General features: G+C 46.8%; 3 protein-coding genes across 3 annotated transcripts; 2 read left to right on the top strand and 1 right to left on the bottom strand.

The window, feature by feature from the left end:
* Positions 1 to 474: 474 nt before the first annotated feature.
* Positions 475 to 7449, bottom strand: LOC125514793 (putative transcription elongation factor SPT5 homolog 1). Its single transcript, XM_048680145.2, has 21 exons — positions 6945 to 7449; positions 5700 to 5944; positions 5457 to 5600; positions 5229 to 5390; positions 5066 to 5149; positions 4664 to 4734; positions 4214 to 4565; positions 3982 to 4137; positions 3792 to 3889; positions 3660 to 3708; positions 3426 to 3578; positions 3157 to 3300; positions 2976 to 3075; positions 2674 to 2844; positions 2555 to 2603; positions 2384 to 2475; positions 1877 to 1946; positions 1597 to 1660; positions 1299 to 1515; positions 1103 to 1200; positions 475 to 997 (listed from the first exon to the last, which is right to left on the bottom strand). The coding sequence occupies exons 1-21, from the start codon at positions 7294 to 7296 to the stop codon at positions 755 to 757; spliced, it is 3114 nt and encodes a 1037-aa protein (XP_048536102.2). The 5' UTR covers positions 7297 to 7449; the 3' UTR covers positions 475 to 754.
* Positions 7450 to 11378: 3929 nt separating this feature from the next.
* Positions 11379 to 16884, top strand: LOC125514794 (G1/S-specific cyclin-E protein). The gene is made up of 10 exons (XM_048680146.2): positions 11379 to 11720; positions 11857 to 11918; positions 13318 to 13459; positions 13584 to 13871; positions 13965 to 14118; positions 14194 to 15132; positions 15222 to 15460; positions 15537 to 15610; positions 15840 to 15951; positions 16481 to 16884. The coding sequence occupies exons 1-10, from the start codon at positions 11655 to 11657 to the stop codon at positions 16502 to 16504; spliced, it is 2100 nt and encodes a 699-aa protein (XP_048536103.1). The 5' UTR covers positions 11379 to 11654; the 3' UTR covers positions 16505 to 16884.
* Positions 16885 to 20663: 3779 nt separating this feature from the next.
* Positions 20664 to 23540, top strand: LOC125514795 (glucan endo-1,3-beta-glucosidase). Its single transcript, XM_048680147.2, has 3 exons — positions 20664 to 20822; positions 20914 to 22278; positions 23208 to 23540. Exons 1-3 carry the CDS (start codon positions 20759 to 20761, stop codon positions 23240 to 23242), a joined length of 1464 nt encoding a protein of 487 aa, XP_048536104.2. The 5' UTR covers positions 20664 to 20758; the 3' UTR covers positions 23243 to 23540.
* The last annotated feature ends 4048 nt before the right edge of the window (positions 23541 to 27588 follow it).

The following is a 27588-nucleotide window of genomic DNA, read 5'->3' on the forward strand; positions in this document are numbered from 1 at the left end:
GAGGGAGATATAATTATTTGTGGTTTTGGGCTTAGAGGTTTCTTTTACAATAAGTTACTGCAAGTTTTCCACCGAAAAAGGTTACTGCAAGAGTTTTTTTTTATCAAGTTGGTGTTTCTTATTCTAGACAAATGTGCGGTAACTTTTCCCAAGCTGACAAATGATTGCAAATTTTTTGTATATGTAAATAAGAGCTGACCTCGTCATTTTCTGAAATGGGATCTAGCTCACTGAACCATTTTTCAATCCTCAGCCATTTTTGATCTCTCAGTCATGGTCCCCTGGAGGCGTGGATCCTATTGGACGGTACCCTCCCTAACTCAGCTCGCCTACATAAAACTGGTTTCCATCAACTGTGCCATGCTGCACTGCCACAGGTTCAGAACGGAAACCGATGTGGTATCAGGCAGACTTGAAAGAGATTCTCCAGGTTTTATTAGAGCAGACCATAGGAGTAAATCCCAATCCAAAAAGTTTAAATAAGAATACAAAGTGCAGAAAGATAAAACGGGATGATGTGTCATGTCAGGATTAGAAAGATCAAGCATTCCCGAGTATATCTCCGGGCAGCATCTGGGAATATCTACATCATGGTCCAATAATTCACATGATACTGAGCAAGTGGGATTAAGAACAACCAATCTGACCGGTTAGAGCGATCTAAAATTGCTAAGTTGACCAAAAACATGTATTTTTCCTTCTAATTTTGCGGCCTAGGACAGTTCAGATAACACCTAACAGGTGAACAGCTATCTCACGTTGCTAGTTTGCCCAAAATCACCAGGTCTACTATTTTCATGTCAAGCGGACTTTCCACCCGGACAATCCCATCAGACCCGTCGACTCCTACCAGTCTTCCTATAACTCCACGCATGCTGCCATTCATTATCTTGACCCTGTCGCTCTTCTTCGGCCTGATGATCTCGAGCTCGTCTGGAAGAGCTGTTACTTCATCCCCACTGCCTGATGGCCCAAGTGCGACACGGCAAGATCCATCCTGCAAATTCAGACTCGCGGAGATAAAAAAACCCGGCACCAAAGAAACATGTGGAGAAACCACTTCTGCATGCACTTGTAACAACCATAAATGAACGTTACATACCAGGAGCACTTCCTTCACCACACCATTGGTGGAACCATCTCCTCTGGACACATTGACGCAAACATCTGGCAAGAGCCAATTACTGCCGCCCTCATCCCCTGAAAGCATTTTGGCAAAAGGTATTCACAGATGTGCACACAAAAAAGGTGCTGGTTTCAATCCCATCCCAGTTGTAGATGAAAGGGCAAGGGCAAACCTATCATTGGAGACATTGCGTCCATTCCAGCATTCCCTGGGGTCATTAGCTGGCCACCAGGGGTTCCAGGCAAATAAGAGGCAGGAATTGGGGTCATTGGTTGAGCACTAGGTGTTGGAGCGTTGAATGGAGCATCACCAAAGCCAGTTCCAGAGGTACTTTCCCACCCTGATCCAGGAGTGGGGGCATCAAATGGCCTAGTTACTGGAGTTCCTGGCTGTGTGTAGAAACAGCAATACATTTCAGTAGCCAACACAAGGATAAACAATTTTCAAAGTTAACAAGAAGCACATGGAACCTGGTAAGCTGGACTGATCCCCCAAGCGCCCCAAGTGCCACGATTTCCATCTTCCTGGTTATCCCTGATCATATAATTAGAACACAATCAGCAACCAAACAGACCATCAAGATTAACTCCAGTAAAAGTTTCAACACTCCACTTCGCAACAGACAAGGTTGAAATAGTTTCACTATGGGGTAGGATACACAAAACATCTGAAGCTGCTTTATTCTAAATTTCAGGATTTCAATTCTGCAAGCCTAAGTAACCAATTTGTTCTCCAAAGAAGTACACCAACCTCGGTGGACTCATTGGTGCCCAGGCTTGATTATGCATAGGAGTTTGCGATCCATCACAAATTGGTGTCGCTGCGCAAATTCAAATAACTTGTTACCATGGAAAAGGGGAATAAGAAACAGTACATGGTACAATGAAATGAATGGCACAGAAATAGGCGATGTGATAGGCATCTGAACAGGAGAGGGCGAAAATGAACAAATAGCACCAAAATGATTTGCAGATCAAATGGGTGAATGACGCAAGAGAGCCAAAGTGGCAATATAATGACTATTCAACTTCAAGTACAGAGAACACAAGAATTATTTTGATGTAGGTGCAACTATAGTATTTCCCTCCTTTTCTAAATGTATGGTGTTTCAAATTCACGGAAATTAGAAGTCACTGTAGATAGTGTGTAATACAATACTATAATAAAACGTCTTAGCAACATATGTGATAGAAAAAGTGATCTAGGCAATCTCAAATTGAACCATAACAAAGAATGTAACTATGTAAGTAAGCACACCTCCAGGTTCTCGCATTGGAGTTTGAATAGGATACAATGGCGTTCGAGATGGGTGCATAGGTGTTTCACTGCCCAATGAATAACGAGATTCACTGCCAATACAACTGGTCAGCAAATGAGAAAATGGTACAAAACAGCTTGTTAAATATGGTTGATCAAATAGAAATTTACCGGAATGGTGTCCCAACATTCGCTGTGTCAGCAATATCCTCTCTCTTAACTATATGTTTGCAGCAAGGTTAGTCGTCAACAGTAGACAGACAACAACAATTGTGACAAAAGTTGTTCACCTGTGACAATCTTCATAAGTGAATCAAGCTCCACACGCACAAGTGCACCATTCACTTCTTTAACACGGCCACGATATCCTTTGTAGGGACCAGATTTAATTTTGATGCATCTACTCACCAAGGCATCATGCCCTCTGCCACCACGACCACCTCCTCCAAACCTTCCACCAGCTGTGTTAGATAGGAGGGGAGTGAATTATTACATCAGCATAAAGTAGTGTAAGTAATAGACTTCGCACAAGATGCAGCTGACTAAAACTAATGGCAGAGATAAGGAGCATCCAAACTATCAATATTCATACAATTCATGTAAGGTCCTCTCGGCGGAAGCCCTCCAGGAGATTGCAAGATCCTTGCTGGAGATCTAAAAGCACCAAGCCGTGGATCTGCTGTATCAACACCCTGCAAAAACAAGTAAACTGAAGATATGATGGCATGTTCTAGGTACCAATAAAATTTATTTGAGATAATCAAAGCACAGACCATCCTGCTGCTGTTGACAACCGATCCCCCAACAAGGACACACGATTGTGCTTTTGCACAGATAAAGCCTGAATGTTCAAGGTGGTGGCGGTCATGTATAAAACATATCCCTTTGTGTATATGTTCCACAGGTCCTTGCTTTCCCTAATGTGAACAGAAAAAGAAATGTTTGTTAGCCTGTGATAAGAATATTAAATTGAGACAACAGAATAAATAGACATTGTGAGAGAAATAATCAAAACACGAGATAACAGGCAAAATGTACACACCTTGCATGGCCCCTCAATGACCCTGACAATATCCTTAGTTGACACCGTGTTATTCTTGCTATCTTTTGCAGATGTGCGCCGATCGATTTTGTATTTTATTTCTCTCAGTTTCACAAGCACCACTTCAGGTTTATCAGGCACTCCTTTGAGAACCTAATTATACAAAAGGGTCAATACATATAACTATACGTACAAGACAATCAGTCAGATGAATATTTAGACAGTTCTGCTTGCCTGAAATGCTTCGCTTTCCACCCTTACAATCACACCAAATGATAAATTGCTGAAAAGTGAAGAAATGGGATAAGTTGTTTCGTAGCCGTCAGACATGATGGGTAGCAACCTCACTAAAAATTCTGGGCTTACTCAAGAAGGACAAGATCATGCAATTCATAATCACCAATTCTGGTAAGCCCCGTCGTGACCTCAGAACTCTCCACAACATGATCTGCAAACACACGGATCTGCAGTCACAAAAAAGAGTTAAACATACTACAAAATATGTTTAAACAAAGCAATTTCCAATAGATGCACAGGTGTACCAACAATTGCTCACATGTTCTTTGCTTGTGTCAGATAAAATGGTCAAGACATGTCCTTCCACTTTAACTACCATGCCTGTCACACCTTCTTGAACACCAAAAACCACTTTTACATGGTCCCCGGGATTGAAATATTTGCAGAGATCTTTCTCACTGAAGGCAAGTGTTTTCTGAATGTTACAAAGAGATGTTTAAATTTTCTAGTCCAGTTGATAGTGGTATAATAAATTCACTGCAAGTAATTACCGGAAGATCAGATCGTGTTGGTCGGATGTGAACAATAGAATCCTCTACTTTCTCCACACAGCCCCTTATGTCCTTGAGATCACCTTTAACAACAACTACAGCATCGCCTTTCATAAAATGTCCCTTCTTCCTGCTGAGTGTGGACAATCTAGCCACATCTTCATTCACGTCATCACCAACTCTCCCGAATTTCTCCAATTCATCAAGTGATGGCTTAACATTCTGTGTGCTGATTGATTTTATCGAGACTTTTTTGCGCAAGAAACCATCTTCAAATTTTAAAGCGCCAACCATCTCAAAGTATTCCCCAGAATCTTTATCTCTCCTCCGTTCTACAGGAATGTTCATCTCCCTGTGTTCATTTAAGTTAGAAAAAAGAGGAGACAAGATACATAAATAAATAAAACTGAACTATCATTTGATAGCGAAAGGATGAAAAGCATTAAGCACCTCGCCTCGTCGGTACTAAATAACCTTGGCGGTGGAATAAACAACTTCTTCTTTGCAACCTTAAGACCTTTCTGACAATACAAAAGTTATATCATGCTAGGTCATCCAGCAAGCAAGCACAATACGAAGTATAAACACGCATTCTACCAAGAAGATAGATTGATAATTAAGAAGTCCTTCAATAAGTTAAAAGCTACAAATTCAATTTTTGGACACAGCAGTGCATGGAACTTGTGAATCATATGGGAAAGAGAACCCAAACTTGAAGTACTATGTTCACAGCGGATGCAAGACGATATATAAAATGGCATGTCAATGAGCTCAACCCACTGATATAAGTGTACGTTACGTTGAAAGGTGACAGGTAGAAAATCACGATGAATGGCAACTAGCATAACTTACCAATTTATCTGTCAAAGCTTGTAAATCTAATCTAGGAATGAGCTTCACAGTAACCTTTTGGCGCACATCATCAACTTCGACAACCTGGGGGTAATCAAAATAAATAACTGGGCAATTGACAAATATATACTAGCAACAACCAGGGAAACAATGATGACCATACCTTAGCAAGATCCCCTTTATATATACCAAGCTTCAACCTGACCCATGTATCTCTTGAAAGATCAGCAGACTTACTCGTGACAGAGAGAACATCAGTCATTTCTTTTGTAGGAACCAGAAGTATTTTTGCTGAAGAAAAGATGTTCCTCAGACCTTTGCAAGCCTGCAATGAAGTTTAGTTAACATCCCTTATCAAGAAGACTAGAATGTCAATTTACGCAATGGTTACCTCCTTGACATGGGCTTCTTTCTCTGCTTCAACATAAATGTAATTCTTTAGGTGTTCCAATGCAACGACAGACTTAATCTGGAGATCTTGCCTATCAATGAACTTTTGCATTAGACAAAGGGCTGTCTCTCGCTCATGTCCAATCTGACGTCATAATTAGAACAACAATGAGATTCAAATGGTACAATGAACAAATAGCAGAGCTGAGGCAAGAGCTTAATTTTCCTAGAACTTGCAACCTACCGCACATTTCACCATCCAGAGCTTTGGATCCTTCACTGATGGCAGGAGAGCTTGCTGTTCAACCTCGGTTAGACCCTCTTCATCAAAATCAGAGTGTGATTGCGTTCTATATTTCCATTTTAACATCTCTTCCAAGTTCTCCATGTCGTCTGTATCATCCATTGGATTTGGATTGAAATGACGTCTAGAACCCCTTTGCACATCCTCGTCAGGATTATCAGCCCGAGCATCATCATCAATAAAACCTGCCGAAAAGCAAAGGAGCGTAAGTCACGTCATTAACACAAATAGTCTTGCTTTTGCATACTACACAACTCAACCCACAGATAGGCAAGCATAGAAATTTTTTAATCCGAAAGGGAAAGTAAAAAATGTTATACTTGAACGGCAGAAATAAACATCCATGTGAACATAACTCAGGACCAATGGCAAGAGTACATCCATAAAGAAACTGCAGTTGATGATCGACTAAACATCAAATTCTGCACCATCCAATCTTAAGAAACATAATGGTTACATTGAGCTTGAAGTAACAAGAGTATATCAAAAAATTACATAAAAGTACCATCTGGGCATCGAAACCAAAACTCTTGATCATATATAGGTCCCTAGTAATTTCTGGAGGATATGATTCTGCCCATCATCTTGACTACAATGCTGGTTTGGAAAGAGCCAGACAGTTGATTGTAACAACAATTTCCCAGGTATATCCTGGGTAGGTCTAGCCATAAGTGGCAGGAAGTAACAAGTTTTAATGGAACATGGACTTTGGTCCTTCACTCCATACGATCTCCCATTTATGGCCAAATTACAAAATTAACACAGTTCGCACTAAATTCCGCTGATGGTTCACAACAGGAAAGTAAGAAGCATTGCCACTGATGGTTCACATATGGTTATCGAACCTAGCCAACACTGAAGCAACAATAGAATGTAATTCAAGCCGGATTGACCATCAAACAACCCAACTAAGCACCCTCAGCATTTCTAACAGGGGTAACGAGTCCCAAACGCAGGCATGGTCGAGGTTAATCAAGGGTTCCAGAGAGGGAACCAGCATCGGCGATCACAGAAATCGTCGATAGTGCAGAAATGCTGCGGAACCAACGACTGGGAAGCAAAAATCCGACACGAAATCGTCACTAGCTCCGGCGAATTTGGATACGGGAAGTTAAACACGACAGCGATTCTGCTACCCCGGGTCCAGACGCCGGCGTACGGCCGATAGGGCAAGCGGGCACTCACCTTCCTCGTAGCCGTCCTCCTCCTCCTCCTCGCCGTCGTCGTCGTCGACCTGCGCCATGTCGTCGATCAGGATCGACCGCTTCCTCTTGCTGGGCCGGCGGCCGCGGGCGCGACCGCCGCCGCCCTCCTCGTAGTCGTCGTCGTCATCCTCTTCCTCCTCGTCGTCGTCCTCGCTGGCCGCGTCGTCGATGAAGCTCGCGACGCCCGAGCCCTTCCCCCCGCCGCCGCGCGACCGCTTGCCGCCCCTCTCCTCCACCTGCTCCTCCTCCACCTCCGACTCGTCGGCCTCCTCCTCCTCCTCTACCTCCTCGAACTCCTCCTCCTCCTCCTCCTCGCGGCCGCGGCGCGACATTGCGGCGGCTAGGGTTTCGAGCGAGCCCTCGCCGAGGCTCGAGACGCGCAGAGGCTGGGAGGGTGGCCCCGCGTGGCAGCGCGGAACCCTCGAGAGTCGACGCGAGAGGCGATTGAGGCCTCGGCGGGGCGGGGGTTGGGGTGGGTGGGTGCGAGCAAGAGCGGGGAGCGTTTTCGGTTGCCGGCAAGGCGAGAGGGTATTTAGCGGCGAAACCGACTTATATCCAGGAGGAACGCCGAGTTAATTTTCGTTGCGTGGGCCGGGCCGTACATCGGCCGCGCGTAGGATTGATGATGATTAATTCGGCCAGGCTCGTACAATTTATTTATCGCTTAGAGCAAGACCTACGGAACCCTCTCGATGGGCCGGCCCAGGAACGCTGGAGGCCACATCCTCGTTTTTTAATTTGTTTTAATGTTTATATTTTTTTTCATATTTTATTGCAAAAATATACTTGACATAATGTTTTTTTAAATATTAATCACGCATTTTGATATTTCTAAGTGTGTATAGAAAAATGATGACCATGTCTACCTAAAATGTATACAAAAATATACAAATTGTGATGTTAACTTGTATTTGCAAAATGTGAAATGTCTATAAAAAATGTTAATCTTATATTTGAAAAATATTAATCTAGCATTTAAAAAGACAATGTTAAATGTGTATAGAAAATATGATGATCATGTATTCAAAAAATGTTAATCTGATATTTGAAAAATATTAATCTCGGTTTTCACGTGTATTAAAAATATATTAGATATATAACAAAAATGTGTATAGAAAAACAATGCAACCCAAGAGAAAACAAAGAAACTGATAAAGATAAGAAAGAAAGAAATATGACCGAAGAAAAATGAAGGGACAAAACAATAAAAACCAAGAAAGAAATAAAGAAAATCAAGAAAGGAACAAAACGGGAAAACAGAGAAAATCTAGGGAATCAAAGAAAACACAAAGAAAACCCCATGTAAATCAAAATTTTGAAAAAGAACAAGTGAAAAACCGGCTCGTTTCGCCTCAACTAGGTTGAGCCTTACTACTAAATCACAAACCGACACGGGTCCAGTGGCTAGCAGCGCTGCACATCATCTAGGAAATTAGTGAGGGAGCAACTAGTTAACGAGCGCTCCTTCGGGAGCCTCACAACGATCAGCGTGCTCTCAACCATTCGCCATGTGTCGCGCTCTGGACGCTCCCCTTGGATTTTTTTTCGCACGCGTTTTCGGCTTTTTAAATGTTTTTTTGGTTTTTTCGACGTTTTGGTTTTCCCCCGGTCTTACTTAGCTTTTCGGTCAAAAAGAAAATTGCGCGAAAAAACGCATTTTTTATTTTACGAAAGTCACTATTTTTTTCCGCGAGAGTCTCGGCCGCGCCTTTCGGAAACGGAAAAAAAACATGTTTTCTACTTTTTTTCTTTCTCGAGAGTCACAGTTTTGTTTCCGCGAGAGGCATGGTTGTACTCTCACGAGAGTCACGGCCGTGGCTCTCAGAAAGGGAAAAACAAAATGTGTTTTCTGTTTTGTTTTCTTTCGTGAGAGTCACGGTTTTGTTTTCACGAGAGGCACGGTTGTGCTTTTGCGAGAGTCACGTCTGTGCCTCTCAGAAAGGGAAAAATGCGTTTTCTTTTTTTTTTCTTTTGCGAGAGTTACGGTTTTGTTTCTGCAAGAGGCACGGTTGTGCTTTCGCGACAGTCACGGGCATGCCTCTTTCGGAAAGGGAAAAAAATCGTGCTCCCGATTCGGTTTTTTCACCCGGTTTTTTTCGTTCGATTTTTTTGTGAAAAAAAGTTTGTCAAAATCTATCAACATGGAATCTAGTTTTGAAGATCTCGACGCGAGAAATCCAATAGTGAAAACGGTTGAGATTTGGACGCACGTTTTAAAAGATAAAATGTTTTGAATAAACGGATCTATGAAAAAAAGGAAAGTGGCGCGCTGCATGTGCGTCATTTGTCATGACCTGGGAAAGTGGAGTATTCTTTGCAACGAGTACTTCTTAATTAGTGATTTCGAACTAGTGATTGATCCCTGTGTGCTCCCCTTTTCTTCTCTATTTTTTGAAGTGTGCCCTAATTGGCCGGTCCGTTGCTGTAAATGCTTAAGGCGAGAGTTTCTTCCATCGCGCCGCGCAATTTATTCTGCATCTGGATCATTCTTCAAACAACCATTAGCTCGAGCTCTCCTGGGCCGTCCACCAAAAGGCCCAATTCAGCCCGATATGTACATCTGTGCCTACCCTCTTTTTGTAGTTGGTATCTCGGCCTATTTTTTTCTACACAGCTGGAGTGTTCCTGGCCCGTCCACCAAACAGCCCAATTCGGCCCTGTGTGGATGCCGTTCCGTTGCAAAAAAAAGAAGTTGCCACTGTAGGCGGGATTTTTGCGTGCACTGAGCAACGACACCTTTTTTGGGAGTGCCATCTTGATAACTGTTGTAAAAAAAGGCAGGAGCTTCAAAATCTTAGGATACAATCGAACGAGTATTGCTGGCTTGTTGCGAGCATGCTACACCATCAAAATGGTATATACCCAAAATGCTCTCAAGCCTCAACCACAAGCCAGTTGCGCAAGGCCGTGGAATAATTTCCATTTCTTTTTTTTCTTTTTCTTTTTCTTTTGCGGGGAAATCATTTCCATTTCTGGGCAGCCAAGAGAGACAACAAGCAAATACTCGTATCCATCAGTGCTGAACTTGGAGCTGCATGCTGCTCGTGCCTTCTCAACTCTCAAGCCTCAACCACAAGCCGGTGCGCAAGGCCGTGGAATCCTTGGCATTTCTGGGCCGGCAAGAGAGACAATAAGCAAACACTCGTATCCATCAGTGCTAAACTTGGAGCTGTATGGTGAGCTACCGAGCTTTAGGGTCTGTTTGGTTTGCAGCTTAAGCTTGCCACGTCTAACTTTAATCGTGCCACAATAGTTTAGGCATGTATTTGGTTTATTGTCATACTTATGACTTGCCATATTTTTCTAGCCACTTGGTCCACATGTCATAGTTTTAACTTTTTATCAAATTTTACCACATCTGTGGTGGTCATTTTGTGAGACTGGTTGTAATGGGGAGTATCATATAGTAGTATCATGCATATGATACTATTGTATGATACTACCTCCCTAATGCATAGTATCATATATTAGTATCATGTACTATTTTATTTATTGCCATGCATGACACAAAGTAGCATAGCATTTATTATGATACGGTATCATGATATGATACTCCATCATCTTTTTCTTCATTTAATGTTATGACACTTCATCAAAATTGTTTACTTGACATGCATGATATTAACTACTACCTCTCTCTCAGTTTACAGGGCATGCGCGTACTTTTAAATCATCAATTTAACCAACCTATTACAAGTCATATATTACAAAAAACTATCATTACGACCAGCCTGAGCCACACTTTGCCTCTAGAGGCTACGGCTACAAGTAGAGGTAGCAGTAGTGTCCGGTGAGCTTTATTGCTTTGCCAAAGCCGGCCCACGCCCATTGACTGCTTCTGGCCAACTCCAGCAGGCAATAATTATCGGCCGCAATAATAAACCGCTTAAATCACACGGCGCCCGAGGCGTCACTCCCACGCTCGTCCCCGCCATCCCACTCGCATCGCGTCGCGTGCGTGTCCCCCCAGCATCCGCGATCCCGGTGCGCCTGCCCGAACACCCACCACCACGTCACCCCATCGAACTCCCCGTCCCCATCTACATCCAAACCACCGGACACGCGTCGCCACACAGGCGCGCGCACACCGCAGACTTCCATCGACCCGCGCAGAGGATCCCCCGGCCTCATCGGAACCTTCGCCGACATGTGGGGCGCCGTCACGGCGGGCCCACGCGTCATCGGGCCGTCGCGCTCCGCTTGCTTCCCTCGCGGGGCAAGGAGCCGAGACGAGACGACGGGTCCCACGTGTCGGCGTGCCACGCGGTTCGCGAGAGCTCGCGCCATCGGCATCGCACCTGAGCCGGGGCGCACCCGCCCAGGCACCGCGGGCCCACGCGTCACCGAGACGCTGGCTACGTAGATATCTTCCGAACCGTCGCGCCCCCACATGGCCAGAGTCGGTTTCGCCCAGAGGGGAGGGGAGAGGGAGGGGAGGCTAACGCCAGAAGATACCGCGCCGCGCCGCGTGCGTCGTCGGATGGTTGCCTAGCTGCCCCGCCGCGCCGCGCCGCGATCCACCGCCGGCCGCCGGCGGAGCGCGCGCCTACTTCCGGTGCTATTTAAGGAGGAGGAGGCCGTTGGCGATTCGTGTCGCGTAGGAGGGGAGGGCGGGGGGGAGGCGACAGGGTAGGCGGCGTCTTTAGAGACTCTGGGGAGCTGCCATTAACGCTGGCCTGGCCGCCTCCGCATGCGGACAAGCGCGGCCACGTCGTCGCCACGGGATGGCGGCTCCGGGGCTCTGACCCCCGCCCAGGTATTTCAAGGGGACAGAGCTCTCCCTCCCCCCGATTCTGCTCGATTCGATGCCTCCACTCCGGGCCGCCTGCCCTCTGACTCTGATCTGCCTTCTGATGTGGGAATTCTGGCGCGCTCTCGCGTGCGCGCTGCAGGGCGACATGGGGAGCGGCGGCGCCAGGCGGCATTTCTTCCCGCTCACCAGCTTGCAAATCGGGTACGCCTCGTCTTTCATTCTCAGGGGATTGGATGTTTATTCGGGGGGATTGCTCGCGGAGCTTGTGATCTCGCGGTGGAAATTTCTTGCTCTCTTGTTGCTGGTTCGATGGACATGAGCATTCCGGTGGAATGGGGATTGATTTGAGCAAACTCCATCTGTTATTGTCTGTGTTCAGTAAAAAAAATGTAGTGGTCTTGTGCTGTACTGGAATAGATATGCTGTTTCTGTGGGTAAAGGGAAAAGTTCATTCAGTTACATTAGTGGGCACAGTTCACCTTTCGTTGCAACAGTTCCTAGCGGCAGGGAAGATGGCGAGAATCTCAAATTGGTAGCATTTGTTTGGCCTGCGGGGGTGAGAAAGTTCCAACATACAATTCTTAAGAAAAAGACAAGAAATATCCCAAAGTAGGAGTTGGGTAGCTGAATTGTCTGATGTTGATGTTTCATTCGCTACTGTCCTTCAGTCTAGCGTTTACTTTCTTATTGGACAGGGTAGAAAAAGAAAACAGTGATGATGTAGTCATGTAGAAAGGACACCGGTGCTGGGTAGTTTTGCTATATAAAGCAGTTGATGGACAAAGTTGCGTAGCAAAGTGAAGGTGTTAATACATAAGATTAATATTGCACTGGAGCTGTTCAATTGATCACCGTTGATCAACTTTCACCCTGACTGCATTCAGGGATGTGGCACACACTTATAGCAAAGTCAATCCGCAATACCTTTGATCTCTGCAACATCATTTAGGATTTTCCTTTAGGCTTCTTACTTGCTTGCACCTCCCTTTAGATTGATGACTGTACCCCTCTTGCGACATATTCTTCCTAGTTTGCACTTTTGGGCTAAACACATATCAGAGAGAAGAAAGGTTAAAGGCCCTGTTTGTTTCAGCTTCAGTTGATCACTTGTGGATTCGCTTCACTGGCAAAGCTGAGCAGAATCAGCTTTGCCACTGAAGTACACCTGGACGTGCTTCAGGCAATTGCACTGAAAATGGTCTGAATCCAGATTAAGCTTCACTAGCAAAGCTGATTCCAAATAGCTGTTTGTTTCAGCTTCAGATTTTTCCTACGAGAATCTGCTGCCTAAAGCTGAAACAAACAGGGCCTAAATCTTGGCTTCTTTTTATTCATGTGATTTCCAAAACACATGAATAGGCAAAATGCAGGAATTGGATGCCATGGCATGCTGAAATCCATTAGGTTTTTGCTATTTTAAAATATGCAGAGGTGTAGGGTGTTCATAGGTTATGCAACTTACAAGCTATTCTTTCTTCTACTTTTTCCACACAGTATCTGTTATCCTGACGATAATGCATTAGTAAATTTCCATTTCCATTTGCAGTACTCTTCATTAGTCAGGCATGCTGGAACAACGGTTGCTTTTTTCCATATGCAGGGATTTACAGTCATATCTTGCAGAGCTCACTATATTTTTGTGCCCCGATACCAAGAAGTTCCTTATATTCCTTGACAACCGTCCATGGTTGCTAGATCAGAATACAAAACCTGCTCACCTGTGGCAATTGATGGTTACCAAGGTCCACTTTACTCTCTTATGCACCAGTCCCTCTGTAATTGATATTATAACCATATATATACTCATAAACTCACATAATTGCTCCTGTGATAACTCTTGCTTACTGTTGCTATTTTGTGCTCCAGTCAAGATTTTCTCCTTTCGCGAACACTAGAACTAGGAGAAAGAGAGATGAAGGTGGACATAAGCTTGTATTTTCAGAATTCCCAACATCTGCTCCACGTGTGTGGAATCAATCATCCAGATGGTATACTCTGATTGATGATACCATGCGGAAAAAGAAGCTTCAAGTAAATAAATTGAAGGATTCTCGCCTGCTGAATAGGGAGCTGCATCGGACATTATATGGTTTTATTATTTTTGAGGTAGACTGGGCTGATGTGCGTGGCATTAATTATTTGAATGAGCTTCAGGTATTGCTGTTTAATGTTGATAGTTTACAATGAATATCATATTGACGGCTTTAAACGGATAGCCCATGCTTACTTCCCTTCACGCTGTTGTAGACTGATACATCAATGGTGGTCGAAGCTAAAATAATGAAGAGATGGGAATTCGATAGTGTCAATCAAGCTTCATCTTTAATCACTTCTTGGTTCTCAGGGAATTACTCAGAGTGTCAGCTCTTACAAGATTATTTAAATAGCATCTCTCCTAAAGGTAAAAGTCTGAACTTCTGAGATTTGTTATTCTCGCCTGCTGGTACAATCTGCTTATATATGCTTGCTGTTACAGGTGATGTTTTTTATGATGCCCTAGATGACTTAACACCTGAATTATGGGACACTGAGAGTGTAAAGAGCGACGGTGATGATTCTGGAGATTGTGTTAGGGTGTCGTCAAGTTCCACAAGCTCATCATACACCCCACCACCTTGCTCTGGACCTTACAAGAGAAGAAGGATAACAAGATCTGATGCTGGAAGTGATATGTCTGAGGAACCATACTCAGAATTTGTGACCTCACCAAGATATTCATCATATTCATCTTCATCATGTTACAGTGATAATGACAGTGGCAAGCCACTGGTGGAGCCTAACACATACAAGGATGTGCTGATCTTGTTCCGATTCAACGATCATGATCTGCCGTTCAGACTAAAGGAAGTTATACTGTCTGATGTGAGGCTCTTAACATTACTTGAGTATGGTCTTCCTTCATGGGTCATTTTTCTTCAGTCATATCCAGTGTTCTGCAAGATATATCGCCCATGGATGTGTCCTCTAGTCAGAGCACTATACGTCTTGATGTCATTGATTACTGTTCTTATAGGATTTTATGACCTCTACAAGAATGTACCAATGTTGAAGGCAACTGCCTCTAGATTATTTGGCCCTTTGTTTGATTGGATAGAGACATGGGAAATGATCTCAAGGCTTAAGTATCTCGGAACCATGCTTTTTCTGAACAATTTCCAACAGGCTTTTACATGGTCTCTTAAGATTGTACGTGCTACTAAGTCTGTTCTTAGTGTATTGACAAAGCCAATTATGGGGCCACTGTTGGAGGTTCTTGAATTTACCCTGCCACTATGGAACCTTTGTGCTGAAACAGTTGAATATCTCAGTTCAGCTGCAATGGTAGCGATGGAAACATCATTCAGTGCGGTTATCAGTACAGTGCAGATGATCATGTGGCCATTTTGGTTTATCTTCAGTACGATGTTTAATATAGGTATTGTTACTGTAATCTCCAAAATGATCTGTTTCTTTTTCCGTTTGTGTTTTTATTCTGATGACTTGCTAATAATTTATTTACTGCAGCCAATTCAATCTTGTACCCTGTAATTTGGTTCGTCGGAGAGATACTAGCTGCACCTTTCCGACTTGTCGTTGCGCTAGCAAGTTTTGTAGCAGACTTCTTTGATGATATTGTTGATGTTTTAAGGCAGACCTGGTCAACATTAAGTTCGTTATATCAAGTTGGTTCTGCGTCCAGAGCACCTGCGCTTACATCTGAAACTTCCATTTGGGGATCACTCTGGAAAGATCTTCTGTACCAGGTAACATAAGTTTGTTTGCACGCCTAGTGATTGTTTTTCAAGTATATTATGCAACTTACATTGGCTCTTGTTGTAGATTTTCCGTGCAGTCCGGAGCATTTTGTACGGTTTTGTTGCCTTCTTTTCAACATGCAATAGGCATCGGCTCAGGTAATTTTCCCTTTTACTTGTATGCAGAGGTAGTATTTGCAAATCTGACAAACAATAAGTCAAAAATCTGAATGATGATTGATGAGAACACCCATGCTTTTCTGAGTTCATACTTTTCCTTCAAACTGGCTTGTTTGGCGTGTCTGGACAATGGAAAATTTAAAATTGTGTAGTGTAGCTCACATTATGCCCCCATGTATTATGAACTAATTGTGACTACATGCTGCAGCATATACAACCACATAGAAGTTCTTCTCCGGCGCCTGTCCCGCGCCTTAAATGGCACGCGACATACCTCCTCTTGTGAAGGAGCCCAGAAGTATACTAGTCAAGATCATCCTGTAAGTACTAGCATTTTATACTTACGGTTGATTTTTGTGTTCATTCAATGGTGTTTCTGAACTTCAGAAATGAAATACCCCCTCCGTATCAAAATACAAGATGTTTTTTGACAACATCTTGTATTTTGATATGGAGGGAAGGAACAACCCTGGGAACTTGTTCTGAAAAAGAAAACCCTGAGAACTGGCATTATTCATTTTGTTGTTATACTCCTGGACATTTGAATGCATAGTTCATTCCAAAACAGCCAATCTACCATAGACGTATCTTATACTGTTTTCTATCGAGTGTTATATATACGTCGTAGCTATGCAAGCAAGTTAACTGTTTTAACTGTATTGTGGTGATTCAGTAAAAAAAGAACATTTTTGGAAGAACCAATAGTGTAGTTGCTCTATTTTCACTATATATGTACAGATGTACTGTGACTTGGATCACTATGTTCTTGTTTATTTGGCGTCCACATTCCTCGTTAAAATTGACGAGGAAACATGTACTGAATTTGCTGTCCCATGTTTGTTTGTGCAGCAAAGGAAAACCAAGACGAGATGATTGTGGAGTTACCGGATTGACATACCAAGTAATTAGCTAATTCAGAGAAACTTTAAAAGGTTGAGACGAGATAACAGTGGACCTCCACAAGGAATCATGTGTACAGGTCTCATACAGCTTCTAATGTTTCATCAATGAACCCTAATCGTAATCGGTGTATCCCCTCTGTACAGATAGAGGCAGAGGGCAACAACCAGCGAAGCAAAAGCGGTACAACTGTAAATGTACATTAGCCGGAATCTGTTGTTTGTTTGTCCATTGTAGTGTAATGTCATGTAATATATATTAGTAGGTTGTACAGTAGAGTAGGTTTGTGCATATGCTTCGGCTACTGAACAAGAATTTTGTAAGTATATGAGAGAGTTCGTTACCTTTTTTCAGTGTTAGTGTTATTAAAAGTTTTCCCGTCTCAGGTGCCTAGGGTGTGTTTGGTTTACAGCCCAGAGATGGGCCAAAACAAAAGGAGGTCGGAGCTTGGACTCCTTTTACTTTTTTAAGACTCAAATGCTTGGCTCCCGCCAACGCCCAAAGATGGGCTTCATCTTTGATTTTGCTGACGACAATGGAGGTCGGAGCAGCAGTGTTGCGAAAAATTCTTGCGTTGCGGTCCTTTTAGATTTTCCATGAGACAAGCATCATAATCAAACCAATGGCCTTCCTGTTTTGACCTCCATCACTCACCGTATTTTGCCAGCATGCTCGAACTAGATTTTTCATGAGACAAGCATCATAACTGAAGCAATGGCCTTCCTGTTTTGACCTCCATCACTCATCGTCTTATGCCAGCATGCTAGAACTGAATCTTCATGCCTCCACAACATTGGGAGTGGTCTTGAATGCCTAGCTAGGCGGTGATCTCGTTCCAAACTCAGGCAGAAAATCTACGTTGGAAAAGAAGGTGGACAGCAGACTCCTGCACCTGCTTGCAAAGTGGGCAAAGGCCACAGTTAGGCCATCCCTGCCAAGATAGACAGTCAGCCCTCCAAACGCGGTTATGAAGAATTAACGAGGCAAAGAATTGATGTTGTAGCGCACTGATACATTGCACACATCAACATTTCTGCAACACATGCTTTTGTTCCTCTTCCGGCTTCCGCATTCCAAAGAATCTCGCAGAGCAGGATGTTTCCAACCGGGGAAAAATGATTAGCTTGATGATCAACTTTTGAATTCCCTCTCGCTGCAGATCCCATCTATTCTTTCCTCTCCGGTGTCCGGTACTCCTGCTGCGTAGTCTGCACATGGATCTAAGGTGGCGTTGCATCACGATCACAGGCAGCCGGGCATATGCATATGCATGTGGGGTTGGTAGATTAGATAGATACACGGATCCACGCGTGCAAACAGCGCAAGGTCCAGGCATCATGGTTCCAAGTTTTAGCATGGCGAAACAATCACCGATACAGAAGTTCAGTGAACCCATACGCAGCTGTTAGAAACCGACGGATACGCCGTGTGAAAATCTCTTGCGCTGCCGATTTTTTCGTGTATGTACGAGTCGGCAGATGTGACATGCCCTCGTCTGAATCTGTTTGCTCGATGGCGCGCCGTGATCCAAGGCCCTGCTGAATATGCCCAAAGGTCCAAGTGGGCCTACCCATGAGTGAGTGAGTGAACCTCCTTTTCCTTTGTCGAAGCACCACGAGCGAGCTAGAGCTCACTGGCACGGTGGCGCCACTGTACGAGTAAGTGTGGACTTAACTGAATAAAGGTCGGGCTCACATGATCACGCGCTCCCGTGTCTTGGATCTTCGCTGGTGTCGTCGCACTAGCAGCGCTGCGAGTACTCACGTAGTCCAAGCACAAATCGCCGATCACCAACCCCGGGTGGTCCAAGCAGGGGTGATGTCTTCCTGACGCTCATCTCATCGGTTGGCCCTCCCCCCCTGTAAAAAATCATGCATGCAGACGAGACACGAGAGAGTGAACCCCTCTTCAGTCGCCTCACACCGACAGAAATGCCTCTGGAGGAGGACCGAACCGGGCCGGCCTCGAGTCCTCCAGATCCACATGTGACATGTGGAGCGACGGTGATGTGTCGCGATGAAGTGCATGCGCAGGCAGGAGTAGTAGAACTGAGACTTGTTTTTTGGCAGGTCGTACGTAGAACTGAATCGATTAGCCGTCGTCTAGACGTCGCCAGATCCACGCCGTACACGTACATTACAAGCCACCCTGGCTCGCCGCTCGCCTCGCCACATGGCTGAATCCTGAACGAATGAAGCCGCCAGAGATCACGCAGCAGTAAAAAGCAGCACGCAGATCCAAACCAGCGGCATCTCACCGTCACCGGCAAAGGACGAACGTGACCGTACGAAGTATGAACGGTGCGCTCGCCGGAGTCCAGAGTTGGCTGTACTTGCCGCCACTTGGGCGCCGGCGGCGTGGCTAGTAGTGCCCGGTGAGCTGCAAACGGACGACGATCCTGGTTGTCCCTGCTCTCCGCCCCACTATCCTCTCCCCCTCTCCGCCGGACCGGTGAATCGCCCTCGCCTGTCCCCCCACCACGCTGGTGCCAGCCATGGCTACACTTCCCACACTACTATGGTACGTCTGAGCTCTACTGGTACACAGCAGTACGTATACAGCAGTAGTAGTACTTAAAGCGCGTTTGCACTTATTGGTGTCCTGCTTGGATTGTTTGCTTTCCTGAGTCATGATACGCCTTGGCATGTTGCCTACGGGCTGGCTACGGCTGATGTGTATCGCATGGAAGAATGATACAACCTGAATCATCCATGATGTAGACACATCTACATCTGCGGCAATCAAGCAGCCGATGATGATCTCCGGTGACCACACGACGCGCTCTGATGATAGTCCACGAGGACTTGCTCGCCACCCCACCTGCGACCCATTTGTGCCCAGCTGGTTCACTCCGTCTGCCACTGCAGGACTGCACTAGACCAGAACACAGCTTGTTCGGAGCCGTGACAATCCCGTAATTTGTTTCCACCGAGCTGCATCAGTGCGTGCATGCACAGTTCACATCTCCGGCAACATGAGTACGTTGTACACTAGCTGTATGTATGTACCCTCACCTACCCCGACCTACGCCGGCGGGCCGTCCGTCGCTATGATGAGCCGCTCTAGACGGGTCGACCGGTCGATCGCGGCCGGCCTCACCTAAAAGGCGTCCTCGCTTTACCTGCAACGAACGCACACCCCGCGCCCATGCCCATGTATCCCTGTCCTCGCCGCCTACTCCTGAGTTGTAAAAACTGTACCCCTACCGCCAATAAGTAACCGGAGCTCAACACACGGAAAAGCTCCTCTTTTTGCCCATCATTTCCCCTTTTTGATTGGCTATTATCTGGAGATAGTTAATCGGCTGCCTGCCCATGCATGCATCAATGGATCCCGTCCACGGCGGTTTACGTGCGTGCGTGCTGCGAGCCAACGGCACCAGACCGGGCTCGCTGGATCACTGCGGCGCCCGTGCAAGTGCATGCACTGCTCCATCTTCAAGCGCAACGGGAAGCCACAACCCTGACCAAAAGATCATTCATGTGTTGCTTTGCTTGCCGCTTGGCCATGGCAGCTACGAAATTCACATGAGGCCGCCGGTGTCATGAGACGGGCAGCCGCCGCGCGTATGGCTGGACTCGACTGACCGGTGAATGAAAAATAACCACGTCGGCCCATTGAAAATGCATCGCTGCCAGCTACGCTCTGCGGCAGGTAAACACGCTCCAAACTACAAGTCCCACGTGTACGTGTACGTGTGACACCACAAGATTAACCGTATCTTGTTGCTGCTGACAGCAGTACACGGCACTTTCTCAAAAAAGGCCAAGGAGAGCGGGGCAGAAGAAGCGAACATAGAGCCGTTGAGACGAGCAATTAATCCGCACTAACCACACGCCATCAACGCCCCATCCATAAAACCCACTAACCACACGACGGGCCCAGCGCTCAGGCACCAACGGTCGCCGAGGGCGGGACCCACGCACCCGGCCACAGTCGACCGTCGACCCCCCGCCCGCGCCAGCACACCAGCCACTCCCGGCCACAGCCAATCCTGGCAAGCCACGTGACCCCACGGACCGGTTTCACCGCGTCGTGCGTCACCGCCGTCCCCGCATACCCACCGCCTCCCACCCAGCCCGCGGGCCCCGCTCCCCCCCCCCCCCCCCCCCCCCCGCCATAAATCCCACTCCCCGCCCTTTCCCTCGCTCCCCACACACTCTCCACCACCTCGCCCCCCCGCCGTGACGAACTCTGCCTCGTCGCCGCCGCCGCACGCAGCAGAGCATGGCTCCCCCCGGCGGCCGCCTCCTCGCCGCGGCATTGTGCCTGCTGCTCCTCGCCGCCGCAGGTAACCACCATGCCGACCATGAAAGCTCTACTTGGTCGACAATGCTGGTGTGATTTGCTTACTGACGGTGAATGCATGTGTTTGGTTGCAGACGCGGGCACCGTGGGCGTGAACTGGGGGCGGGTGGCGAACGACCTGCCCAGCCCGGCGGCGGTGGTGCAGCTGCTCAAGCAGCACGGCATCGCGCAGGTCAAGCTCTACGACACGGAGCCCGCCGTGCTGCGCGCGCTCGCCGGCAGCGGCATCAAGGTGGTCGTCGCGCTGCCCAACGAGCAGCTCGCGGCCGCCGCCAGGCGCCCCTCGTACGCGCTCGCCTGGGTGCGCCGCAACGTCGCCGCCTACTACCCGGCCACGCAGATCCAGGGCATCGCCGTCGGCAACGAGGTGTTCGCCACGGCTGCCAACGTCACGGCGCAGCTCGTCCCGGCCATGATCAACGTGCACGCGGCCTTGGCCAGGCTCAACATGGACAAGGCCGTCAAGGTGTCGTCCCCCGTCGCGCTCTCCGCGCTCGCCAACTCGTACCCGCCCTCCGCCGGCGTGTTCAAGGAGGAGCTCGCGCAGTCGGTGATGAAGCCCATGCTCGACTTCCTGGCGCGGACCGGCTCCGACCTCATGGTCAACTGTTACCCGTTCTTCGCCTACGCGGACAATGCCGGCGTCATCTCGCTCGACTACGCGCTCTTCCGCCCCAACGCCGGCGAGCTCGACTCCGGGAGCGGCCTCAAGTACTACAGCCTCCTGGACGCGCAGCTGGACGCCGTGTTCGCGGCCGTGGGCAGGCTGGGCAGCTACAACGGCGTGCACGTGGTGGTGTCGGAGACGGGGTGGCCGTCCAAGGGCGACGCCAAGGAGGTCGGCGCCGGCGCGGCCAACGCCGCGGCGTACAACGGGAACCTGGTCCGGCGCGTGCTGTCCAGGAACGCCGGCACCCCGCGCCGCCCCGACGCGGACGTGGACGTGTACCTCTTCGCGCTCTTCAACGAGAACCAGAAGCCCGGGCCGACCTCGGAGCGCAACTACGGCGTGTTCTACCCGAACCAGCAGAAGGTGTACGACGTGGAGTTCGTCCTCGGCGCCGGCGGCGGCTCCGTGGGCGGCGCCGGCGGCAAGGGCGGCGGCGGCGGCCTCGGGTGGCAGGACAACGGCAGCGGCAATGCGGCGCCGGTGAGCGGGGCCGGAGGGGGAGTGGTGAGGGCGGCGGCGACGCCGGGGTCGGCGTGGTGCGTGGCGAACGCGATGGCGGGCGAGGCGCGGCTGCAGGCGGCGCTGGACTACGCGTGCGGGCCGGGCGGCGCGGACTGCAAGGGGATCCAGCCCGGCGCGGCGTGCTTCGAGCCCAACACCATGGTCGCCCACGCGTCCTACGCCTTCAACGACTACTACCAGCGCAAGGGCCGCTCCATCGGCACCTGCGACTTCGCCGGCGCCGCCTACGTCGTCAGCCAGGCGCCAAGTGAGTCCCCGTTCCCGCTCAATCCGCTCGTTTCTTGCCTGCAGAAATGTAGGTCCTAGGTACTCCTAATCGGAGCAAAATGCTGGTGCTAGCAGCTGCTAGTGCTAATGCAGAGAATGGGTTATCACAAAAAAGTTAACAATTTATATTTTCTTTAGGGAAAATGTTTAGTAACAATTTTCTAGCAATAATTTGGTAGGAAAATCGGTGACAGTTTGTGTGGGAGCCACGGTACCTAAAGCGAGAAACATCCCCGTACCATAGGCGGCAATTTACAGAGAGATGGGGGGTAGGCAGGCACGGCTCAAATCATATCAAGCGAAAGTTGCTTTGCGTTGTACGGGAATGATTCCCGTCCTTTTGTTTTGGCCCACACATGCACGCAGCCTTAATCACGACAAGGGAAGCTGCAGCTGCGCCTTAACGCTGCTGTGATTTGCGACCCAAATCTGCACTGCGATGTGCATGCACAGCAGTACCCATTCAAGCCCGCATTGGATTCGAGCTGCCGTTGGTCCGTCCGGCTGCCGTGCAGTTGCCAGTCAGGGTCTCAGAGTTTACGACCGTGGCGAGACGGCTGTCGGTCAGGTCCTGCCAGCCCAGGCGTGGTGGCTCGCGGCTCGACGTGATACGACGCGTCCTGTGCTCTTTACTCCCGCCGTCGGAATGCGTGCCATGTCTGGACGGCCGGACGTCGGCATGCGGCGCACCACGACGAGTATGGCCGCCGCTTCCGGCTCCGGCTGCTCTGCTTCGTGTACCCCGCGCGCGCATTGTTTACTCCTCCTCGGTCCCGGTACAAGAATTTGGTCTCCATGTTCACATCGGACATCGGAGGAGGCACTAGCATTTCTATACTCCATTGTTTTTGAGCTGTGGATCTTCTTACTTATACTCGGTCTGAGATGTTTATTCCAATGTTTTTGCAGAGATGGGCAAGTGCGAGCTCCCCTCCACGGTCTGAGACAAGGCAACAGTGGCCAAAGGGAGAGGAGGTGGAAATATCTATGCACCGAAGGTCGGCCAAAGCGCAGGGGAAGAGGGGAGGAATGCTGGACATCTCTGCCCCTTTTCTTTGGTCTTTGCCCGCTGCAGGCGTACGTAGAACATTGGTGGTAGTGCTGTAGCCGGCCGGCTGTGCGCCTTTCTGCAGCCTTGGTTCATGGGGGATATCTTTGTTTAACCGCTAGTAGTCTCTGTAACTATGCTTTTACTGTAAGCTTGGATTACTTACTAGTAATATAGATTAATTCTAAGTATAATACTAGTAGCCTTTTGTGTCCCACTTGTCGTGTGCTGTCGCGGCTCTCGCGTGCTCGATCGTTTTGGTTTGACTCGTGTGCTTGATCATTGCCTCGGAAGTCTGTCTACCGGAAATGCTGCTTGGCTTGGAAGCCAGTTTGGTTAGCAATCGAGTGTCAACTCATGATGGTGGCAGGCACGGCAGCTGCTCCCCACGATCAATGTCCGGAGTGCTGCTTGTTGCGTTTCGGTGGCCTGGTTAGGATTGTTTTCTTTTTTTTTTGCCAAACCTGAAAAGAGCGAAATCTGGTGCCGAGGTTGCTAGGATAGGATTATCGTAGGAATAGGAATTTTGTAGGAAATGAGATGACATGTACCCCAAATCCTATGAGTAGGAATAGAAAATGAGATGTCATTTGGTTGACACCAAAGAAATTTTTTCATTGACTCTAGGCTCATTTTTATTTTTATATGAAATGTGGAGGATAGGAACCAATCCTATGTAGGAATATGAATCCATTCCTATGAACCAAAGGGTTCTAAAGGAAAAAATCCTATAAAAATCCTATACTTTAGAATTCCTATGAAATTCCTCCAAACTAAAGGAGGCCTAACATTGCCCAGCCAGACGCAGGAATTCCCTCCCAGGTTGCTTTAAAAAGGATGCAGGCCACAAATGCAACATTGCTTGGACAAATGCTTCTGGATCTGCATCATGGATGAAAACTCGAGTCTTGGGCTAGAGCGAAAGCGCCTGCTACACTTTGTTTAATCATAATCACCAGTGCCTGATCTGATCTTTGGTGCGCTCGGCAAGCGAGCACTGCTTGAGTAAGTTTCTCGTCACGATCTGTGGGTTGGTTCGTTCTCCATCACGGCACACGTTCTGTACTGTGCAACCACGGGTAGCGCTCCACCCCCCGTGGCACGTGGGGTGGTGGTGGTGGGCTGGTGGGCGTCGTCGTGGGTGGGTGGTCACCTCCGGGCTGGCTCCGGCTGAGCTCCGCCGGAGCCCGGCCGCCTCCTCCGCGTGCGCGCGCATGTGAGGGGAGCAAGCTGCCAACCGGGGTTGGACGGAGGGCTGGGCCTGGACCACTGCCGGAGCGTGGAAAAGAAGACGGAATATCGCCGGTGGCTTCTCGCCGATCGAGGTGATCTTTGCGCGGTGAAAATCCGTGCCCGGCTCCAGGACCATGCACGCCGCACATGCCGGTTTTGGCTGCACAGGCGCAGCTACGTGCATACACTTTTTTTTTTTAGGATCGTATACAGCTCCCTTTTTCCAGGACGCGTCCCTTTCTTTTCCGGTTCGAGGCCTCCTTCGTTTATTTAGAGGAATTTCATAGGAATTCTAAAGGATAGAATTCTTATAGAATTTTTTTCTTTAAAACCTTTGGGTTCATAGGAATGGATCCCTATTCTTATATAGGATTGGTTTCTATCCTCCACATTTCATAGAAAAATAAAAAAAAACTTAGACTCAATGGAAAATTCCTTTAGTGTCAAACAAATGACATCTTGTTTCCTATTCTTACTCATAGGATTTGAAATACATGTCATCTCATTTCCTACAAGATTCCTATTCCTATAATAATTCTATCCTATGAACCAAAAAAAGCCTCAAACTTAGACTCGAGGAGGCGAGGTCCGTCCCTATGCACGTCCCTATGCTTGTTTTTCTGCCTGTGCATGCGCTAGGGCTATACGTCGCCCCTGTCGAGTCGTAATACGAATCGACCGTGTACGCGACTAGTGGGCCGGCTCACTACCCTGTTTGTTCGCTGCGCGCTGAAAGGTTCGCCATGCTTCGTTTTTCTTGGTTTTTCCTGCTTTCTTTTTGTTTTTTCACCCTTTTCCTTCGGGTTTTCTTTCCCCCTTCTTCTTTTTACTTTGGTTCCTTGTGGGTTTCCCTTTTTATTTCTCTCTTTGTTATACTTTCGTTTTCTTTCCTTTTTGTTTCTTTGTCATTCTTATCTATTTTTAACACATGTCAACTTTTTCTTGGTACACAATTTATATTTTTAGAGCACATGTGACACATTTTTCTGATACATGCAGGACACTTTTCAAACGCATGATGTACATTTTTAATACATGTTCGAAGACTTTTTGAATACACGATAATGTTTTCAAAATACACGTTGCGCAACAATTTATTTTCTTAAACAAACGCCAGCATTTTCTTACATTGTACAACCATTTTTGGAAATTTCATGGACATTTTTTGGAAACGCATGATTATTTCCTTAAAACGAGATGTACAATTTTTTGTTGAAAACCAGTTGTTTTAAACTTGCCTGAGAATTTCTACAATGCATATAAGATTTTAGAAAATGTCACATTTTTTAAAAAAATGCAGAAATATTTTCATAAAATTTCACGCACAGTTTTTCAATGGTAAGAAACAATGTTTACATTATCCAAACGTTTCTTACGTAGTATTCACATTGTCAAGAAATTTGGCATAAATATTTTTTTGAAACGCGGGAATATTTTTCATTGTGATGAACATATTTTCCAAAAGTTATCAGCATTTTTTCAAAACTGTGCTAACAATTTTTTTACAGTATTTAAACATTTCTTTCATAAGTTATCAACATTCAATTAAAACATTTCTTTCATAAGATACGCCCCTAACCAATAATCATGACTCAACACCCCAATAGATCCATGTCCTTTATTCAAACATTTTTTATACATTTTTTTGCACTATTTATACATTTCTTTCATAAGTTATCGACATTCAACTAAAACTATGCTAACATTTTTGTTATACTAGCCAAAGAGTCTATACGTTGCAACGAGAAGAAACAATAAGACATGCCCCTAACCAATAATCATGACACAAAGACCCCAATAGATCCATGTCCTTTATTTGAACATGGCATCCCCATCTATGCTGCCTCTCTCTCTTTCTCTCTCTCTCTCTCTCTCCATAAGATGAACATCAAATTTCTTTTTTTGATGCGATGTTTTGCTGAGGCATGTATCTGTGGTTATTAGTGGTTTATTTTGTCTTCAATCCGATTTTGATGAAGTGTTCATTTGCAACACAGATTAGCCTCGGTACGGAAAAAAGACGGATTGTGCGCTGTTGATTAAAATTATACCATAAATAGAATTTTAAAATGTTAAATAGGTAAAATAACATCTTATTCAGATTGTATACATCTGTAAGTGCATCTAGTGCCACCCCTAGTTGGTTTTGGAGTATTGACGACAAACCTAGTTGAGGGACTAATGTGTTTGTGAGAATTGCAGGATAATACAGGTAGAAGTCCCTCATTGATTCGGTTTTACTACCAGAGATGACCCCTAAAAATGTATGAAGACATTGAAGACAAAGGTGGTACATGAAGATATTCACTTTGAAGACTATGACAAAAGAAGACACGTTATGAAGCATATGGAGCTCGAAGACTTAGATCTTTCGTAGTTCTTTTTCTTTTGTGTTGAGTCATAGGAACCACTGTACTGTTAAGTGGGGTCCAGGAGAACCAGTCAGAATGACTGAAGTGATGCCTAAATCAAAAACCTATGTCTTCGAGTGAAGACAATGAGAGCGAATCTTGTCCAGAGCCGGACAAGTCAGCTTTGCTTGTAGCCCAAGTAAAGTTGCCATGAGAGTTCGAAATCTAACCGTTGAGACACGTGTCAGTTCCTTAGTGACCCAGGGTCATTTCGGACAAATCAGGTCGGGTTGCCAAGTGGCTATAAATAGCCCACCCCTACAACCATAAACGGTTGGCTGCTCAGATTTCAGTGCACGACTTTTGTCGTTTGAGAGCAACCCACCTCGAAGCCTTTGAGAGAAAATTCCTAGTGAGGAGAAAAGCCCTAACCATCCAAAGCCAGAGAACATTGGGCATCACTTAAGTCTTCTTGTCTGTGTGATCTGAAGACTTATTACACTTGAGGACTGTGAATCCTCCAGACGGTTAGGCGTCGCGTTCAGAGCGTCCAAGAGACATTGTGGATTGCCAGTGAACGAAGTTTGTGAAGGTTTGGGAGTCTACCTTGAAGACTTACCAGAGTGATTGGGCGAGGACTAAGTGACCTTAGCTCAAG

The sequence above is a fragment of the Triticum urartu genome, chromosome 6A, assembly GCF_056163025.1.
Source record: "Triticum urartu cultivar PI428250 chromosome 6A, HENAU_Tu73, whole genome shotgun sequence".
NCBI classification, from domain to species: domain Eukaryota; kingdom Viridiplantae; phylum Streptophyta; class Magnoliopsida; order Poales; family Poaceae; genus Triticum; species Triticum urartu.

Bases quoted from the DNA above. Each gene is read 5' to 3' on its own strand.
- LOC125514795 (XM_048680147.2), top strand. From the start codon at position 20,759: ATGGCTCCCCCCGGCGGCCGCCTCCTCGCCGCGGCATTGTGCCTGCTG. The intron at 20,823-20,913 runs GTAACCACCATG...GTTTGGTTGCAG, and splicing joins GCTGCTCCTCGCCGCCGCAG to ACGCGGGCACCGTGGGCGTG. The intron at 22,279-23,207 runs GTGAGTCCCCGT...ATGTTTTTGCAG, and splicing joins CGTCGTCAGCCAGGCGCCAA to AGATGGGCAAGTGCGAGCTC.
- LOC125514793 (XM_048680145.2), bottom strand. From the start codon at position 7,296: ATGTCGCGCCGCGGCCGCGAGGAGGAGGAGGAGGAGGAGTTCGAGGAG. The intron at 1,947-2,383 runs GTGTGCTTACTT...GAATTTGCGCAG, and splicing joins TCCAATGCGAGAACCTGGAG to CGACACCAATTTGTGATGGA. The intron at 1,661-1,876 runs GTTGGTGTACTT...TTATATGATCAG, and splicing joins GCACCAATGAGTCCACCGAG to GGATAACCAGGAAGATGGAA.
- LOC125514794 (XM_048680146.2), top strand. From the start codon at position 11,655: ATGCGGACAAGCGCGGCCACGTCGTCGCCACGGGATGGCGGCTCCGGG. The intron at 13,872-13,964 runs GTATTGCTGTTT...ACGCTGTTGTAG, and splicing joins ATTATTTGAATGAGCTTCAG to ACTGATACATCAATGGTGGT. The intron at 15,461-15,536 runs GTAACATAAGTT...CTCTTGTTGTAG, and splicing joins GGAAAGATCTTCTGTACCAG to ATTTTCCGTGCAGTCCGGAG.